The sequence below is a fragment of the Poecilia reticulata genome, chromosome 16, assembly GCF_904066995.2.
Source record: "Poecilia reticulata chromosome 16, P_reticulata-male-v2, whole genome shotgun sequence".
Lineage (NCBI taxonomy): Eukaryota > Metazoa > Chordata > Actinopteri > Cyprinodontiformes > Poeciliidae > Poecilia > Poecilia reticulata.
In genome coordinates, this window is record NC_088845.1 from 2,354,341 (window position 1) to 2,373,630 (window position 19,290).

General features: G+C 40.8%; 2 protein-coding genes across 3 annotated transcripts in view; one reads left to right on the forward strand and one right to left on the reverse strand.

Moving 5' to 3' along the window:
- Nucleotides 1-3,878, forward strand: part of pear1 (platelet endothelial aggregation receptor 1) — a 62,017-nt gene extending 58,139 nt beyond the window's left edge. The window contains exon 20 of the mRNA XM_008430708.3: nucleotides 312-3,878. Within this exon, the coding sequence (XP_008428930.1) occupies nucleotides 312-463 (152 nt within the window). The 3' untranslated portion in view covers nucleotides 464-3,878. The remainder of the gene's footprint in view (nucleotides 1-311) is intronic.
- Nucleotides 2,942-19,290, reverse strand: part of LOC103477552 (lamin-A) — a 42,131-nt gene continuing 25,782 nt past the window's right edge. For both annotated transcript variants that reach the window (XM_008430709.3, XM_017309675.2), the window contains exons 3-13: nucleotides 13,958-14,114; nucleotides 13,443-13,568; nucleotides 12,650-12,820; nucleotides 10,681-10,806; nucleotides 9,586-9,806; nucleotides 8,791-9,112; nucleotides 8,602-8,709; nucleotides 7,819-7,938; nucleotides 7,680-7,739; nucleotides 6,483-6,635; nucleotides 2,942-5,234 (exon numbers count right to left, since the gene is read on the reverse strand). In XM_008430709.3, the coding sequence (XP_008428931.2) occupies nucleotides 5,199-5,234; nucleotides 6,483-6,635; nucleotides 7,680-7,739; nucleotides 7,819-7,938; nucleotides 8,602-8,709; nucleotides 8,791-9,112; nucleotides 9,586-9,806; nucleotides 10,681-10,806; nucleotides 12,650-12,820; nucleotides 13,443-13,568; nucleotides 13,958-14,114 (1,600 nt within the window). In that variant the 3' untranslated portion in view covers nucleotides 2,942-5,198. The remainder of the gene's footprint in view (nucleotides 5,235-6,482; nucleotides 6,636-7,679; nucleotides 7,740-7,818; nucleotides 7,939-8,601; nucleotides 8,710-8,790; nucleotides 9,113-9,585; nucleotides 9,807-10,680; nucleotides 10,807-12,649; nucleotides 12,821-13,442; nucleotides 13,569-13,957; nucleotides 14,115-19,290) is intronic.

A 19,290-nucleotide genomic window follows, 5' to 3' on the forward strand; every position in this document is an offset into this window, starting at 1 on the left:
TGAGATCAACCTCAAACTTTCAGAAAAAAAATTTAAAATTAAAAAAAGAGATGCCAATCTAAGAAATTCTCCGGAAAAAGCAAGATATGTGAGTTTGAAAAGTCAAAGCTTCTTGAAAGAAACTCAGAAATATGGAGATTAGTCTGAGAACATTTCTAGAAAATCTTGGAAATTTCTGAGTTTCAAAAGCCCCAAAATTTTGAGATTAATCTCAGAAATTGTGCAGGAAAAAAAACCCTGGAAATTGGAAAGAAATGTTTTATTTAGTTAGGTTTTCTGATTTATTAAATCTCTCCTCCTGCTGTTGTCAGAGCGGCAGAGCTCCCTGGGTCACGCCCCTCATGACGACCCCCAGAGCCACTACGACCTCCCCGTGAACAGCCACATCCCGGGACACTACGACCTGCCTCCGGTGCGCCGGCCGCCCTCCCCGCGGCCCGCCCCGCGCAGAGCGCTGCAGTGAGGGCCGGAGAGGCGCCGCGGGCCCAGCCTCCTCCCTGAGGGCCGATGGAGAACAACAGACTGTTTGTTCTTCACCTACAAACTCAGTAAGGTCCTGTTTGAGGGCAGCACTGCCCCCCGGTGGCCATCTGATGGTACTGCAGCCACCAGGACTGAAGAGCTGGTGACATCGGAGGAGCTTTGCTGCGACGTGATTTCAGCTTTCATTTTCCTTTTCTGACTTCATTAAAGTAGAAAACATTTTTTTAAAATGCAGCCGGCAGCTTCTCACAAACTCTAAAGTGTCTGAAAATGTCACGAAAGCCAAAGAAAAGCTTCAATCTCCAGGAATATTGGGCCCAGAATGTGGATGAAAAACTCTGTACATAAGGAAGTAAACATAGCCTCACATGTTTCCTATCACCAGAGGAACATTGTAAATAAACAAACGGCTCTCCAGGGTTACAAATCATGGTTATTTGGTGTCATGCAGTATTTAAAGCGGCAGTATGTAACAAATATATAAAAAATATTCTACATATTTGTTAAAACTGTCATCATGTCATGAGTTTCATATGAGACAGATAATCTGAAAGCAGAGGAGCCGTTTTTTCAGATCGTCTCACATCATGGTGTCACAACATAGTGACAGTTTCAATAAATATTTAAAATATGTTTTGTGTAAGTTATATACCTTAAATATCAAATTTAAAAGTCAAAGCTCAGTTTTCATGTCGTTTCCTTCAGTGGTTCTTGCTGCAGCGCCCCCACAGGCGCGGAGGGGAACAGGATTTTCAAACTGACTGCAGTGTGAAGGCGAACCAGAGCAGCTGAAAATGTACCAATGTTTTTATTTTGGTTCCCAGTCGAACCGAGTCCAGCAGACCGTCAGCTTGAAGCTGAATCCAGTTTGTTGGTTTCATTTTCTCAAACCTTTTTGGAGAACCAACCCCAGATCCTCAGTGTCAACATTTTAATGTTTGAGTTATGAGCCTTGTGGCGCCATTCATCATGCTGGATAATCATGGATGGATTTTTATTTTTTTTGAAGAAGTTGCTCTACCTTTAACTTTTGATCCAACTCAATCTTGGGAGGAAGTCTTCCTCAGAAAAGAACCAATCATGGATTGCAGACATCGACTTTTCCACCCTTGACGGCTCATTTTCAGAATCTCTTCTGTCCTTAACGGAGCAGAAACAGAAGTTTTCACCCGTCTGTCTGCAGATCTGCTGCAAATGCTGAGCAAGCTCTGCACTGGTGGCAACATGAATGACTGCAGAAGCTTCCAGAGGATTCTCTGCAGCTCAGATTCCCAACTTGAACTTCTTGAGGATCCAGAAACTTTCCTCCAGCTGCAGCGTCGTCGTCACTGTTTTAATGCAAACACATCAGCAATCTGCTAACTAGATGCACAAGTTTCCAGCTGAACTCTTCCTGAATGGAGTTGGATTCATTTAGTATCAAGTGAAAATAGTTTCAGTAAACGTTTAACAATGGAGCGTTTTGCAATTACGAGACATTTTCTCAACCTGAAGCTGTAAATGTCACAGATTCGAGCCTGGAGCTTCTGCTGCAGCCATTAAATGTTTAATGTCATTTCTCAACAAATTAACTTCCACCAGGTTCATAACTGATGAATATTACAGAGCAGGTGTGTTACCTACCGTGATCGGTTAAATAATCGGTTTTTGTAAAAGAGTTCAAATATTTTACTGACTCAAATGGGAGAAATGTACAAAAACTGACTTAAAACCTGCACATTTCCTTCTTTTCTTTTCATAAATGACTTACCAAACATTCTCAGAGCAGTCAAATGTTTTCAGGATTTTAACACTTTCAATGCCGGTTTCAAACAAAAAAAAAGTCCTGAATGTCAAATTATCAACAAAATACATTTTACTGCATTATGTAATCAAAACCTCATTGATTTCCATCAATACAAAAATCTGTCGCACTGTAAAAACAAAATCTAAAGTGTTTAGTTTTTACTGCAAATAACTTGTTGCACTTGAATTAAGACTAATAGTAACTTATCAGAAATACAGGCTCGTTTCAAGTCCACAATTCTTGAATTTAGATGGAAAAAATATTAGATTCTTTCACTTGAAATGGGAAAAATGTGTTGAGTGAAAAACGCCAGTGTAATTAGTCTTAATCTTAAGTGTAATACTTAAGATTAAGTTTTTTAGTGCAGTTCAGTGTTTCATTATGAAGTGATATTAGAAATAAAATGCCTGATCATGGAGGTGTGACCACCAGGGGGCGCCAGAAGTTTGAATATTCAGTATTTTTCATAAAGTTTCCCACAGAGCAGATCCAACGTCTTCAGTTAAAAACTTTCTGATTCCACCTGAATGTACTTTGTGTTGTAAATATTTTTTAAACATGTAATCTTGTATTTCTGAATGTAAATGTGGGAACATATATGCGTTTGTATGATGCAAATAAAAACATTCGCACTTTTTCAGCTGTTGTGATAAATTGGAGGAAAAGAAAACATTGGGAAAAATAGCTTTTATTTGGCTTCATTTTAGAAAAAAAAAATACAATTACAAGTCAAAGCATGGCGTTTTGTTTCCAATCATTATTCCACTTTAAAGGGAGGAAAAACTTTGACATCAACAGATTTGGGTAAAATTTGAGACGTTTAAACAGGATGAGCATCTTTTCTGTCTGAAAAAATGATAACTTCTCTATATAAATCATAAAAACATGGTGAAAACTAGATCTTTGCTCTTTCAAATGGAGGTCATGGGGTGTTTTTAGAAGGTTGCTGAGGCACTTTATGGTTTTAAAAATAATATTTTTGGCCTGAATGACAAATCAGACAAAAAAAAAAAAATCCATCAAGTATTTTCTGTGCTGATAAACATGGAGTATAAATGCATAAAGCTGCCAAACTACAGTACAAATCTACCTGCTTTGCATACATGCTGCAGACCTCTAAAAGCAGCGCATAAAGTCCAAAATCCCCAAAATATTTCTAAAGATGCAGAGTTCAACTGGAAAAAAGAAAAAAGAAAGAAGCCCTTGTGACCAGTTTTACAGAGCGACAAACCGAGGAAGAGGAGGAGGAGGAAGGCTGACCGTCACAAGACCGAAGAATCATGTGAGCACAAAGTTTTTCCTCTGAAGGCAAATTTAACTGCTGCCTCCAGCAGCTTCCTGTTCGTTTTATTCAAATAAATCCAGAGGAAAAAAATTTATATTCTCAGATTAGAATCACTAGAAATTAAAACATCCAGAATGAAAACTGGTTTCACTGGGTTCACATGCAGCCCAGCGAAGGGAAGGACTGGATCCAAAGGGACGGTGGCATGTTGAGAACAGAAAGGAAAAGTGACACCCGGCAGTTTCTGGAGCATCCGACAGTCAGACAGCGGCTTAAAGCTGCAGTACGCAACTTTTATTTAAAAAAAAAAAAAAAAAAAGCAAAGGTTTTTTTTACATTAAGATAAAAGAGAATCTGAATTTGTTTTAGCTCTTCTGCTTTCTCCCAGTGCTACCTGAAGAAACTCAGGCAAAAACAACCAATCACAGCCAGGAGGCGGGACTTAGCGCCGTCAATCACTCAGTTCACCACAACTTAGCCCGCAAAGAATGCTAAAGCTAGTCAGCGGAAAAACAGTTTTTCTGTAACAGTGAATTGTTTTCCCCACCATTAGCACATTGAGCAGCGTACATGAGGATGATTGACTGCGCTAAGACCCTCCTCCTGGCTCTGATTGGTCGGTTTTGACCAGAAGCGGTGGATTTCTTCAGAGTGTAATGGCACCACTGGGAAGAACTAGATTTATTTTTACAGATCATCTGTCTGAAATTAAACTGTAAAGATGTGGAGATATTTTTATAAAATACGTAAAGAACATATTTTAGTGAAAGTTGCGTACTGCAGCTTTAAGTGGAGTTTTATCGGGTCACGTTGTGGGTTTGAATGCAGGTGAACTGTTGTAAAAACTGCCATCATCAGTGAGATGCCACCAGCCAGCCTCCTTTAAGCTGCAGTCCTCCAGGGTTTCCTCCATTTCCTGACCTCCCTCCCAGTCTGGACTGTCGGATGCTCCTGCTGCTGCCTGGTCAGCGCTTGTGGACCCGCTGAACCACGCTGTGCTCAGAAAGAGGAAAAAAGGGAATAAAATAAAGCAAAACATCCGAGCTAAACGTTTTCTGTAAACCAAGCCATCTTCTATAGATGCTCTAAACTAGAAGCTGAACTTTATCTGTGCAAGCAAGCTTAATTTCATAATTTCTACGCACCACAGCTGCACGACTACGTCGCCTAAAGCAAATATACAAGATGTTTGTTTAAAAACCTGAGCCAACAGTCTTTTTCTTTGGAGGATTGTTGCATATACACACATAAACGATGCCGTTCCAGCAAACAAAGTGTAAACAGAAATCTTCAAACAGCATGATTATTAAAGCTCTGGGGTTTGTTCGCCAGCTGTGTGTTCAGCGGCGGCAGGGAAAGCCTGGACTGGACCGGGCCGGAGCGGATCAGACTGGGCCGGAGCGGAGCGTGCAGACACAGAGCGGAGGCCAAAACAAGACATGCAGGAAAAAAAAAATGAATTCAACACGAGGAAATCTGAGCATCCTGAGCCCATCGCCCAAAACCGTGAAGCAGATCCAACCTGCACATTAATCTGGATACAAAAGAGAAACAAATTATCGTATAAAAAAATAAAAAAAGAGATCCTGTTGTTAGAAAAGGATCCTGCTCTGTGGTGCGTTCAGATGAGGTGCTCTTTGGTTTTTACATGACGGAGCAGTTCTCCGGCTTCATGCCACCCTAAAGGACAAAACGACAAAACATTTAGAATAAATATGTTTCCTCCTGAAACGTTGTGCTTTTATTTTAACAATGTGTTGGGTGCTTTTTCTTACAGGACATTTCTGAATGAGTCTCTTTCACCATGAATGATCAGAAAAAGGTTACAGGCTTTTGGCAGTTTTGTGTAAATACATGTTTTAGCACTTTCAATTTAATAATGCTCAATTTTACACGGCTAACAAAGTGTTGCTTGATTTGGGCTCATAATGAAAGATTTACTTTGTGTCTTTCAGGGAAAAACCCTGAATATTTAATCCAGAAGCAGCCGATAGCCTTTCCCTCAGGGAGAGGTCGGAGTGACTGCTGTATGCAGCTACAGAAAGGCTTTGTGTCTTTCTGTAGCTGCTTTTAGCTTCACTTTATTAACTACATCATTAAAGCTTAAGCTTCAATTTTTAAACCATTCAGATTCAATAGATTCTTTTGCACCAGAATTTTATTTATTGTGAAAAGATAAAGAGCAGCATCACAGCCAAAACACTAAATCTTACCAACTATTTCTGTTACTTTCTAGTGCAAATGTCTCAATCCACTGGAAATAAGACGCAACTAACCTTTAAGTAACTTTTCATAAAGATATTGGGACTTGGTTTAAGTTAATAATTGTTTAATGCTGATGGAAAAAGTACTAGTTCTATTTCACTTGTTGTTATAAGTGACATAATATTAAACAATTAATGACTTACAAGCATTTCCTGTATCTTGCTGAAAACTTTAACATTGATGAAAAATTGCTAGTTCTATTGGTAGATTATTTCACTAAAGACATTTTTTCCATGTTATATGTGAAATAATCTGCCAGTTTAACTATTATTTCTTTATTTTGACCCATTAAGGAATCATTTTTGTAAAAGCAGCTCCTGTATCTTGCTGAAAGTTTTAAATTGGTTTCGTCTAATTTCAAGTGTACCAAGATATTTGCTTTAGAAGCTAAAGGAAAATCCTCAAGATTTTGTGTTTTTGCTGCGATTCTGTTAGATTTTCCTCAGATGTTTTACAGACAGAATCTAAAATAAAAACACAAAGTTACGTAAATGGCGATTTTATCAGTTAATGGGTTTAAATGAAGCGAGGAACATTGTTTAAATATTGAATTTACTTTGATTTTGTTAAAAAAAAAAAAACAAAACTGCAGTGACCGAGTGCTTCTGCTTTTATTGAAACCGGTTCTGGTTCTGCTGGTTGACCAGTAGAACTGGACGGTACCTGTCTGGGATCGTTGGTTCCCATGAAGGAGGACTGTCCGATGAGGCCGTCCAACCCGCCGGAGCGTTCCGACGTCTGGCCGCACGAGTCGCAGACGACCTTGCGGCTGCGCAGGTTGTACTCGTTCTCTGCGCCGCTGGTGCTGTGGGCTCCCTGCAGGGGGCGCCAAACAACAAACATGATCATCATTTACCTTTTAGACGTTACAGTTTAAATGACGGTTTAAATACAGGATTAAATGACCAACGAGCTTCAGGGATAATTTGTTTGTACCAATGTTTTTATTTTCCAATGTTTAAATACTGCAGCTTGGTTATTAGATAATTTATAGTTTTTCTACTTTCAGATGAATAAGTGACATTTCTCTGCATAATAAAATGAATCACAATTGTTTTCTTTTAAAACCGAGTTGTTTAAAGTTTATCACTACTTTTATAGTCCCACAAACAAATGCTGATCTTGAAAAACATTCCCATCATATAAAGAAGTCTGAGTTTCATCATGAAACCGCATCATATTACATCTGCATTTAATTATATTTTAAATTTATTGATGCTTTTCATTGAAGAAATGGAAAAAAAATAGTTAAACAATCCAGACAACACGCACAGTAAAAAAAAAAAAAAAAGAATTAACTGGATTTTATGATAACGATAAATCAGAATATTATGATAAATTTAGAATGCTACATGATTAACAATACAATAAGTGCTAACGTTACCGTCTGAACGATGCGGCTGAAAACTTTAGTGTTTCATATCCATCAATATCAATAATTATTGATTAGCTTTTTGTTTTAAATATCAAACTGGTGGCTCAACTTTTCCCGTTTTAAACAGTTTTCACTCAGAGCTGTTTTTATGCAGTTATGAGGTAAACTGTTGCTGTGCAAGTTGCTTAAGTTGTTGCTAGGTAACCAGAGACTGCGCGAGTTGCTAGGCAACGAAAGTGTGAGTGAGTTGGTTGATTCCATCAGTCTCTTAACGAGCCTGGAAAGCTAAAGTCTCTCCTCTGCCTACATTTCCCAGAATGCTGTGCGGTCAGGGTATATTCTGTCAGATGTGTTATTTATCAATATCGATTACGTGTTTATTGTGACATATTTTGTCGATTTATTGTCCAGCCCAATAATGAATCCAGTCAGGGAAACACGGCGGCTCCTCGTTTTACACCAAATGTCAGCGAGGAAGAGTTTACCATGTCATCGTCATCGTCATCCTGGAACAGGGTGCGCGTCACTTTCCTGGAGGCCATTTCCTGTTGAAGGATCAAACAGAAAGACGGTTCAGTTTTTGAAACCAACAGAAGCTGAATAAAACGTTGGATCTGGACCGACCTCTCCGGCGGCGTTGATGAGCGTGGTCTGCAGGAGGTCGCCGCTGCCCCAGGACGCCTGGCTCTTCCACACCAGATCAGTGGGCGGGTTGTGGGTTCCACCACCAGAAGCCGCCCAGATCTGCACAGTTCGGACCCATTTAATCACGGCTCGGTTTAAAGGGACAGTACCTGTGTTTTCCAGGTACATGGTGCCATTTTATAGCATAACCCGAGTAACTATATCACCTTCAGTTAATATGACCTAAAAGAATTTAATGCCTTGAAATTGGACCTCTGTCTCTTTAAAAGCGCCTGCTCTTATAATGACTTCAGGAAGTCATTACAACATGGCTCCTCTATTAACCCTTTAACATCGGTTTCACCAGCGTTGCACTGGGAAGCAGCTCTACTAGGCGTTTGCTAATTGCTGCTGGCTAGTCTAAAGGAGTCCAACTAGTCTGGGGGAGGAGCCGCGCCTTGAGGGCGGAGCCAGGTCCACCCAGGCATTTTGCAGAGCTGAATGGTTGCTATGGAGATTAAAGGATTTCTCAAACATGAATGAAATCTGTTTCTGATGATTTAATAACGTTATAACAAAACATGAAGCTCAAAACAGCTTAATGTAATTCTTAAATACGTTTGTTTAATTGTATATTGTTTAATCTTTTAGTAATTTTGAGTTGGAGAAACAATAATTAGAATGTGCTCACACTATAATGCATCTGGTAATAAATCACTCCATTTTGTGCAGTACTTCGCCTTTAACAGAACAAAACCCAACCAAGCCGGGCGTTGGACTCACCGTCACGGTGGATCCGGCCTTCAGGGTGAATTTGCTGGGGAACTTGTAGACGATCGGAGCGCCGCCGCCGATTTGCCTCTTCAGCTGCCAGTTGCCCAGCGATTGATCCTGGAGGGAGTGAAAATGTTCACCGTCTCGTCAGTTTGGTGTAATTCTCAGGGAACGTAAAGCCTGACAGCAGCTCGTTACCTCGTCCGCCTTGTTGCTCAGACGGATGAACTTGCCCTCCAGGTCGACCTCGTCCACGGTGATGCGTCCGCTGGCGGAGGCCTGCTGGCTGATGCGGGTCTTGGTGATGGTGCCGCCCACCATGCTGGACGTCTCGCTGTCGTTGTCATTCAGGCGCCGCTTCTTGCTGGCGCTGGACGAAGTGCGGCTGCTGGAGGCGGCCGTGGCGGCTGCAGCAGAGGAGGAGGCGGCGGCGGAGAGGAGCAGGCGGCTGGCGTGGCCCGACCCGGAGGACCGGGTCACTGTGACCTTAGTGGAGGAGGGGCTGGGGGAGAGGCGGAGCCTGGGGGAGGAAAGAGTAAAACAAAAAAAACAGGTTGAGATCTTCAACTGACCGTTTACAGAGCAGCGAAGGAAACTGTCGCTACGCCTTGTTGCCGGATGAACTTCCTGACTGTGCAAATTCATCCGGCGTTTATCTGGAAAAATTTTATCTGGGGAAACTAAATGCGCTAAATATTTTCAAAGTTAGCAAAAGAGCTAAAGCATTGAGCAAAAAATTAGGAGTTTTTAAAGAGACAGAGGCCCAGTTTCTAAGCATTAAATCAGGATGCAGAATTTATTTTAAGTAAGTTTTGATACAGCTAAAGGTAAGAGTTACTTGGTTATGCTATAAAATGGCACCATGTCTGGAAAATCCAGTGGTTTTACTGCACAGGCCTGCTAAACTGAATCCATGCCTCAGTTTGGCTGCATCAGAGCTCATCTTCCCTCCGTCTCCTCCTCAGATCCATGTTTGGTCGACCTTCAGCTCACCTCTCCTCCTCTCCCTCCAGCAGCTTCCTGTACGCGTTGATCTCCATGTCCAGGGCCAGCTTGATGTCCAGCAGCTCCTGGTACTCGTCCAGCTGCTGCTGCATCCGGGCCCGGATCTCGGCCATGTCGCGGTCCTTGTCCTCCAGGCGGCGCCGCATCACGTCGCGCTCCCGCGACATGGACTCCTCCAGCTCCCGAACTCTGGCCTCGCTGGCCGCCAGCTGCCAGAGACACCAGGGTTGGTCAGAGGAAACGCACCGCCGACAGGCCCATTACCGGACCCGAGGAGTCACATGATTGTTCTGCACCGATATTCATCAGGGAATTGAGCCGTTTTTCACCCGACATATCGGTCAAATGAGACAAAATACCTCATGAAGTATTTAAACTACGTCTCCTGCAGCAGCAATTACTGGTATGTAAAATTAACTGACCAATATATTTATATATATATATAAAAAAGATAATTTACTTTAATTCCCTCCTGCATCTCGACAGAAACCAAACTTTATAGATTTCATATCGGGGAAGAATAAACATTTTATACATATCAAAACATGGGCAGTTTTCTCTGCTTTAATGCTCTTTATGCTGCGAAAGGTTCTGTGACAGATTCCTGCTCATTTCGCATCAGAACAGTTTGTTTCTGTGGCTTTGCATCGATCCATAGTAATGGCACCTGAAGGAACGCGGCACTGCAAAAAACTACATATCAAGTATTTTTGTCCAATTCTTAATGCAAATATCTTAGTGCACCAAGATAAACTTAGTAACTTTTCAGCAAGAAATAGCTTATTTTAAGTCAGCAATTATTTACTTTAAAACAGATTATTTCACTTATGACAATATTTTTCCCATGTTAGTGAAATAATCTGCCATTGGAACCAAAACTTTACTTCAAGTAATCTCTTATATTTTACTTAAAAGTTACTTCCAAGACACTAGAAAATAGACAAAAATGACCTGGTAATATTTTGTGTTTTGCAGTGCAGTGGCTAACGTGTGCTGCTCTGCTGCTGTGGTTTTTGATAAATCGGTGGGATGTGACGGCTGCCGGGGTGAATCCCGGTGGGTTCTCGTGTGAGGAAGCGGTACCTGTTTCTGCAGCTGGGTCAGCTGGACCGTCATGCCCTCCAGACGGACCCGGGTCTGCTGCAGCTCCTCGTGAGCCTCGCCCACCAGGTGGTTGTGTCTGTCCGCTGACTGGCGGGCGTTTTCCAGCTGCAGCAACGAGGCGGACAAACATCAGAACTCAAACCTCTAACTTTCATCTTCTCACTGAAAAGCCCCTCAGTTTGGAGGTTTTTCATTTACTGTGACTTATTTTCAGCAGCTGCATCTCTATTATAAATGAGTGTAAATCCTTGTTGATGCTCTGCTGATGAAAAATAAACAACTGGCAGTGATTCTTGAGAATAGGAACAAAATGGGTTTTAATTTTACCATGATTTTTTTTGTTATTTCTCAACCTGATTTATGCAAATATGACAAATAATGTTTTGGAAATGTAAAGATGCTAAGGTACAGGCTCCCAGTTGCAAAGTTTTAAAAAAAGATTACATTTTTAATCGACCTGACCCAGAACTTTGTCATCTCCATCTGACAAAAATAAATAAAAAATCATTTTTAATGACCCTATTAGTGACATTTTTACTCATTTTACAGACAAATGCTTCTCAAGAAACAAAATAAATATTTAAAACAAAAAAACAACAAAAAGTCCATCTGACGGAGTTGGCAGAACTGAAGGTGACAAACTAGCGAGTAAAACGAAAAACTTGATACATGTGAAGTAATGCAATTTATGTAAAATACATTAAAATGAATAAATTGCACATTTAAGTGAGATTTGACAACAATTTCACTGAAAGAGTAAAAAAAACTGATGGAGTTGACAAAAAGCCAAACTATCTCAATTTATATGATATTATTCTGAAGGACGCCATGTTGTAGTTCATCAGGTCCATGAAATTTTTACATTTTACCAAAATTAAGCTTTTATTTCACAAAATTTTATCAAAGTTTTGTAAATTGTCAGTTATGGTGTTGACACATCATGGTTGTGACAAACAACTTAGGAATAAACAGAAGAAAAAACTAAAGAATAACATAAGCTAACCAGAGCTAACTAGCCTTCTTAGCAAAGGAAGAAACAGGAAGTGGTCATGGGGTCCTCAGAAGTTCTGGTGCCCCCCAATAATGCCTGATTTTTTTACATTCTTTTCATTTCTGACAGTGTCGACAAAAACTAGGGACCAATTTCAATGGAGTTGGAAAATATATAAAAATTATTTTTTATTAAATTTATTGAATTAAAAATAATAATTTATATGACTACTTATACTTAATGGTAATAATATGCAATTTTAGTATTTCTTTAATTGTTTTAAACTAATGTATTGAGTTCTGCTCCTGGACAAGGGATTTTACTGGCATCATCCACCGACCAGAATGCTTAAAATAAAAAAATATTCAGCAAACACCTGGAAAATATACATTGTTGTCCTCACATGACCCAGGTTAGTTTAGTCAAATATTTGAAAAAATTATATTTTGTGTATATTTTATTCAAATTTTGTGCTTTATCCACAGGACCCGTTTTGTCCCTATTCTCAAGAATCACTGATTTATAATTGTGCCATTTCCATTAGATTAAATTATCAAAAAACATGACATCATCCATTAACGTTTCCATTTGACATTTTGAAAATAAATCCACTAAATGGAAACACACCCACTTTGAAAAAGCTCCTGTTTTTCCAATAGGTTTTACTGAGTTTTTCACTCGTATCAATATTGGTTTATTTTGCGAAACTGTAATGAAACATTTTTTTTATTTTGGATAGATTACTTCATGTTAAAATGTTAAAAGTTGTACCAAGAAGTACCAATTAAAGTTTGTTAAATTGCAGTTTTATCAACACATTCTGCCGTTTGAGGACATCAGCGATCCTGATGTTGCCTGAAACCAAAACGAGTTGAATCTCCTGGATGTAAGTGATGAATCTGTGTGAAATGAGACGCGGCGGCCTGCAGGTGGCGCCGGCCGGCGCCGCCCTCCCACCTTGGAGTGGTAGGTTTTCTCCAGCTCCTCCTTGTAGAGGCGGACCTGGTCCTCGTGCTGCGTCCTCAGCTCGGTCAGCGCGTCGGCCAGCTTGCTCTCAAACTCCTGCTGCTTGCCGCTGTCGATCTCCACGATGCGAGACTCGTGTCGACGCTTCGACTCGCGCAGCTCCTGCAAAGAAACCCAAAAACATTCAGAGACGCTGAGAAAAGCCAGCTCATCTGCATTTAAACAACGGTAATCTGAGGTAAATTTAATTTGATCCGTCAGCCGCTGTGTCGAAATCACTTCTTAGGAGCTCCAGCAGAAAAATCCATAAGCAGATCATCATCACATTTAAACGTAATTTTTATTCACTTTTCACAGGATGCAACCAAAACAAAACTGAAAGATTAAAACTTGATTACAGGAGGAAACAGTGAGTCACAGCAGCAGCTTTTTAAGTGAAATTAAAACGGAAGACAATTAAAAAAAGAAAAAAATTTAATTTTCTAAAATTACTCTGAATTTGGACAAAAAATGTCAGAATTCTGAGATTTACAAAAAGTCACAATTCAGTAATTAAGCTACAAATTCTGAGATCAAAGTCAGAATTTGTGAATCTGAAGCTTGAAATTAAATAGAGATTTTCTAGGCAGTTTTTAACCCCCCATCTCTAATCCTGTTGTAGAAATTCCAGTTGAAGGAAGGTGAAAAATGCATCATGGGAGCAAATCTGGAGGAGGAGATGCAGAACCAGCCGTGGCTGTTTGGAAGCGAACAAACCGCCTGCAGAAAACGGAGGAGCACCAACCTCTGCGTAGATGTTCTTCTGGAACTCCAGCTCCTCCTTCAGGGTCTGCAGGCGGTTCTCTGCATCCACCCGCCGCAGCATCTCATCCTGCAGCTGCTTCTTCGTATCGGCAAGGCTGACGTCCAGCTGGGAGAGAAGGCAGAAAAAAGATCCAACACCGAGAAAACAAATTAAACTCTGGACAGAAAGGTGCAGTTCCTAGGTTTGGACAGTAGGTGGAGCGCAGCCCACAGCGCTGAGCTTTGAGCTGAGATTCATTGATAAAACTGGCAGAAAGCAGTCGCCTCATTCATAATCAGCTGCAGAGCGATTATAGGAAATTATTTTCTGCATGAAGCGATAACTCAGAGGGAGCGACGGCGGCTTCAGGCAGGTGAGAACCCCTGAAGCTCTCCGCTCCTAAAACCACTAATCAGACAGCAGAGCGAGGATTTCTGCCGCGCTGAGGCAGGCAGTGCACCTTTCCTGACCGCAGCAGCCTCAGGAGGCCGCGGTCGGACTCGGGCCGCGCTCACCTTGGCCAGATGGGCCTTCAGCTCCTTCAGCTCGGCCTCCAGGTTGCGCTTCTCGCCCAGGGCGGTGGTGTAGGCGGCGTCTTTGGAGTTCAGCATGGCCTCCAGGTCCCGCAGCCGCAGCAGCGCCGCCTCCAGGTCCGACTCCTTCTTGGCGTTCCTGCGGAGCGACGAGACGTGGGCGTTAGTTTGCTCACTGGAGGTTTCTATCCTTTCATACGATCCAAAATCTTTACACCTTTTTTCTCTGCTGCATCTGAATTCTGACCTTTATTTCCCAACAGCTTAAAAAAAACAAAAACAAATTTGGTCTGTCGCAATAAAACCAATTAAATGAATGATAAATTAAAATAAACTCAATAGTGCATCCCTTTTTTTGATGGACAATTTTCCTTCATGATTCATTTGACCAGTTTCCGTTTTATTTTTTGGATATTTAAAATATCTTCCAGTTCCAGTTCTAAATATTCCACTTTTATGTCGCTTTAAAATGTTCTCAAAACAACATCATCGTTTATCGTAATAACTTCCGGGACAATTTAGCATCCGGAAATTTGTTTTCATGACAAACCTACAAATAATCATTTTCTGCACATTTTTACATTTTAAACTATTTTATCCAATTAGGGGGAAAAAAAACTATTAATTTTATTACAAGAATAAATTGTTCATGCTGGTTTTATGGATTATGCATTAAAAGTGTAGCCGGTAAGTTTATCACAATATTTTGTGATACTATTGCGATAATAAAACAACAATTTAAGGCACCAGCAGTCAAATCCACTAATAGTTTCACAAGTTTGATCAAAACAACTTTAATTTGTTCAGTCAGTGCAGTTAGGAATATAACGGCAAATTTAGAATAAATCATAAACTGACGACCTGTAAACGTGTAGAAATAAACTGGAAACAAACCTCAAATGGTTCAGAAATATGAAGTAAAATAAATAAATCATAACGTCGTTCAGAGCTTTTATTGTTCAAACTGAAATATGAAGTCAAACTACAACAATTTAAGTTAAAAAAAAGAAACGTACTGAACCTTTAAATGGTATTTTAATGACCAAAAATTATTTCTGAATGTTAAATGTTTAGTAAACGTGAATCTTATGTAGGATGGAAGGAGCCATCTTTGACTACCAATCAATATTTACCAATTGATCATTTATTAATCTGCCTTTAGACGCTCAGACACGTCTGACCAGATGCTGCTTCAGCTCTTTAAAGTCAGACTCTACTGGGCAGCCGGACCAACTGGGCCCGGTCCGACCAGCCCCAGGTTCTGTTAGAACCCGTCCCGACTCAAAGCGGCTCACGTTCGGTGTGCATGTGATCGTCTGCAGCGCCGCCCCGTCTCTGCAGGAATCGGTTCAGAACCAGTGGGGAAAAAAAAAACCCATCAGGAGGAGGAAACGGGCTCCAGTTCTCCCATTTGGCCTCATCGTCTCCAATACCGGCCATCTGCCGAGGGAGACCTCACAGACCGGACCAGAACCAGAACAGACGGGTTTAGACGACAAAGATGCGAAGCTCATTAAAAACAACAGTCATGTAGTTTACAGGCTCATACTTCCATGTTATAGCTTAGCCCAGTAGCTATGCCAATAAAAATGTTGCATCAAAGAAAAGAAGTTTAAGGAATCGGGTCCGTCTCTTTCTGAAACGCCACCTTCAGGAAGTCATCCCAACATGGCTCCTCTATTAACCCTTTAACTTGGTTTTTACCGCCGTTTAACGGAGAAGTAGCTCCTATAATGAGCTCAGCTGCTCCAGCCGTTTGCTGCTGGCTAGTCTGAAGGAGCCAAAGGGTCGGGAGCTCCGTCTCGACGGCGGGGCAAAGCTCCGCCTTCGAGACCACAGCTGAAAGGTTGCCATGGAGATTAAAGGATTTTTCAAAATGCAAAACTCCAGGGATGTTTTTGATGAGAGAACAATAAAATCAAGTGGATTTCACGATTCTGCCCCTTTAAAAGCTCCTGAATCAGCAACTATTGACGGTTTCTTCTGTGAACAGCAGAGAGAGAGACAGAGAGAGAGAGAGAGAGAGAGAGAGAGAGAGAGAGAGAGAGAGAGAGAGAGCTGCAGATGTTTGGCTTTTAAAGCGCCGGTTCTGATCCGCTATATTTATACGAGCTGTACTGGTGCACAGTCTTCAAATCAATTTACAATCCATTACATTTAAGTCTTTTTTTAAATAAACATTTTCAGTTTTTACATTTCAGATATGGGAAGTGAAAAAAGTTCATCGCTGCATCACTGAGCCGTTTCAGACACCGATGGTTCAGTTCCCGTCGGACCGAACAGTTCCACGTTTTCCACGCAGTAAAACGCTTTAGGAGGATCTGAACTCGTTTCCTGGAGCAGATGTTCAGGTTTCTGTCACAACATGATGGGCAGGTCTGATCTGCAGCAGGAACACGCAGCTCTTCACCATCCAGGTGAGCCACACCTTTACGTTCGGGCTGGAAACATTCCCCGAATTCCTGCGGTAAAAACACGGAGTAAAAACCTCCTGCTGGTTGGACCACGGAGGTGAGTCACACCAGGTATGAGGCCTTTGGGCAAACATGTTGCTGACCAGGGATGGATCGATTAATCAGATTAATTGATTATTGAAATGAACTAAGTAATCAATTAATCAACTGGAGAGAATTAAAAATAAAAGTAAACTCATTCAGAGCAGTAATTAATCCAAAACAGTGAAACATTTTACATTTAGGATTAAAATAAACGAAGGACTCATTAAGTGTTTGGTTGAAATTCTTCAAATATCAGCTAATCCATAAAAATAAACAGATTATTTTAACACTGCATTGATGTTAAATTGAGCAGAAAGAAATTAGCTTTTCAAATGTCGATGTTAGAGGCGATTTATTTATTTTTAGTTGTGGATGCATCATTTGCTACAGATTATAAAACTTATTTTACACAATAACATGCCTAATTTAAAAATGAGTTATTTGCCTTTTTCAATGCATTTCTAATATTGTATTAAAATAGCGGTTCTCAACGTGGGCGGTACCGCCCCCCAGGGTGCGTTCAGAGGACGGCAGGGGGCGCTGACGGACATTTTTACAAAAGGGGGGCGCTGGGATGCCTTTGGGGGCGTTTGGTCGAAGGTAAACTTTACACCTTAAATTCACAACAATACCAGTTTAGACTTTGAGCAACTTGGTAAAACTGTATTGTGTAACATTAAATCATGCTTGGCTGCAATGGTATCGATGGCAGCTCTTCTTCTTCTATTCAGTGTTTGTAGCTTCATGGCTCCGCATCAGTTCAGCGTTAAACCGGCTGATGACGCTGCTGTGATTCACTTTGTCTGGTATTTATGTAGCTACATATGTTTTGGCAGTTCTGTGATCATGTCAAAGCAGCAATTTATATTAAAAAGTGTTTTATTTCCATTTGAAAGCTGCCCGCTTCCATGGAAGGACAACAGAAAATCGCTCTTATAAACATGTAATTACTAAAATCACGACTTTGTATCCCTCTGAAAAATGAACCTATTTAAATAAAGAAATCCCTCCATGGTGACACCTCGATAGAGTGGTTCATTTGATACCGATAACATCGGTGCTGTAAGTGGTCCGGTATGAAACGGGGGTGATAGAACAACGGTAACACAGCACTTTTACATTTCAATAATCAGAATGCAGAAATTGTTTCTGTTGTTTTAAAAGGTTTATGTCAGACTGCCTTTCCCCCATCGATGTTTCCCGACCGCCCTGCACCTTAGGGAGTTAAAAAAAACAAAAAAAAAAAAAAACGACGCGCACATTGCGCAAAACTCAAACATGACAAGTGGGACATAAAACGGAGCGACGAACTAGATGTGAATTATGGCATAAAAACAGAGAATCCGACGCTGAACATTGAAAAATCAACACATGATGTGAAACACATGACGATTAGGTGGCGCAGCAGGTGATGAGTGAAGATGACTGGTGATCAATAAACGATAAAATAAATGTAGCAACAGGAAAGAAACTAAAGTGGACATAGCAATAAACAGGATAAAACTAATCAAATGAAACTAAATAGAAATGAATGAAGAACAAAATGCAAGAATAAACTAAGAAACTAAATACGGAGGAATAAACTTGTATGGCAAGACCTTTCGAGCAATAATTAATACAGAGACTGTATGGTAAGAATAAACAGACACTATTTCCAGATAAAAGGTAAAATAATATTGTTGAAGGGCGCTACTACACATTATTCAGGTGGATGCGAAAACATAAATCGCCCCCCCCCACACGAAGGAGCGTAGAAACATACGCTCCCCCCCCTCCTCCAGACGCCGATACGTTTAGGGCAAAACTCGCTACATTTACCCCGTTATGTGCGCGAGGTGAAGGAGCGTAAGGGGCGCTGAAGTGTACGGGAAAACATAATGGGTGCGCCGATTCAAAACATCTACAATAGTGATAGTAATATTAATAATAAAATAATTGTCAGTGCAAAGTAACCTACAAATTCTTTGGTGGGGGCGGTGAGGGACCTGGATATGGGCTAGGGGGGCGCTGGGCCGAAAAAGGTTGAGAAACAATGTATTAAAATGATTATGAGGCTGAATGAAAAATCTGAAGTTTCCACTGGGATTCTGACTCTGAAGTTTTGTATTCTTACATTTTTTAAGTGTGTGAATCTCTTTGTTTCATGTTTTTTATTGTAAATTTGGACATAGGCGATTAAATTGACTAAAATAGCAGCTACGGTGTAATTTAAAGAGACAGAGGTTTTGTTTTTCTGTGTTTTCTGACATTTCCAGGATCTAAGCCTCAAAACCCACGAAGGCGTTTTAAGACAAAGACTGAAACATTAAATCCTTGGCCGTGTGCGTTTTTAAACTTATTTGTGTAATAATGTGGGCGTTTTGACAGCAATACATTCAGATTACCTGAATTAAATGCAACCATGGAAGCATAAACCGGTGAAATGTGATGAAATGTTCATGCAGGATGAGATAAAAATGCAGCTTTTTGCTCCTGTAAACAACCAGATCCATAAATTTCTTCATTTCAGCGTAAATAAGCCGCGTTTCTGTTGACATGTTGCTCTGCTGAAGCAGCGAAAGCTGTGACAGTTTGTGTGGAGAGAGTCTGCAGCTTTTCTCAAACAATCTCACAACGATTGCAACCATTGCAACCAGCAGGAGGACAAACCAATATGGTCTCAGCCCAACAGATGAGCAAACACATGCAGACCGCGTCCCACTTCTTCGGATCGCATGAATAAAGTGGAAAAACGCGAAGAGTGTTTGGTGATGCACGGAGACCTCTGTGCTGGAAGGGGGGACGGAATATTCTGGGTTCACAAACAGAAAACAAATC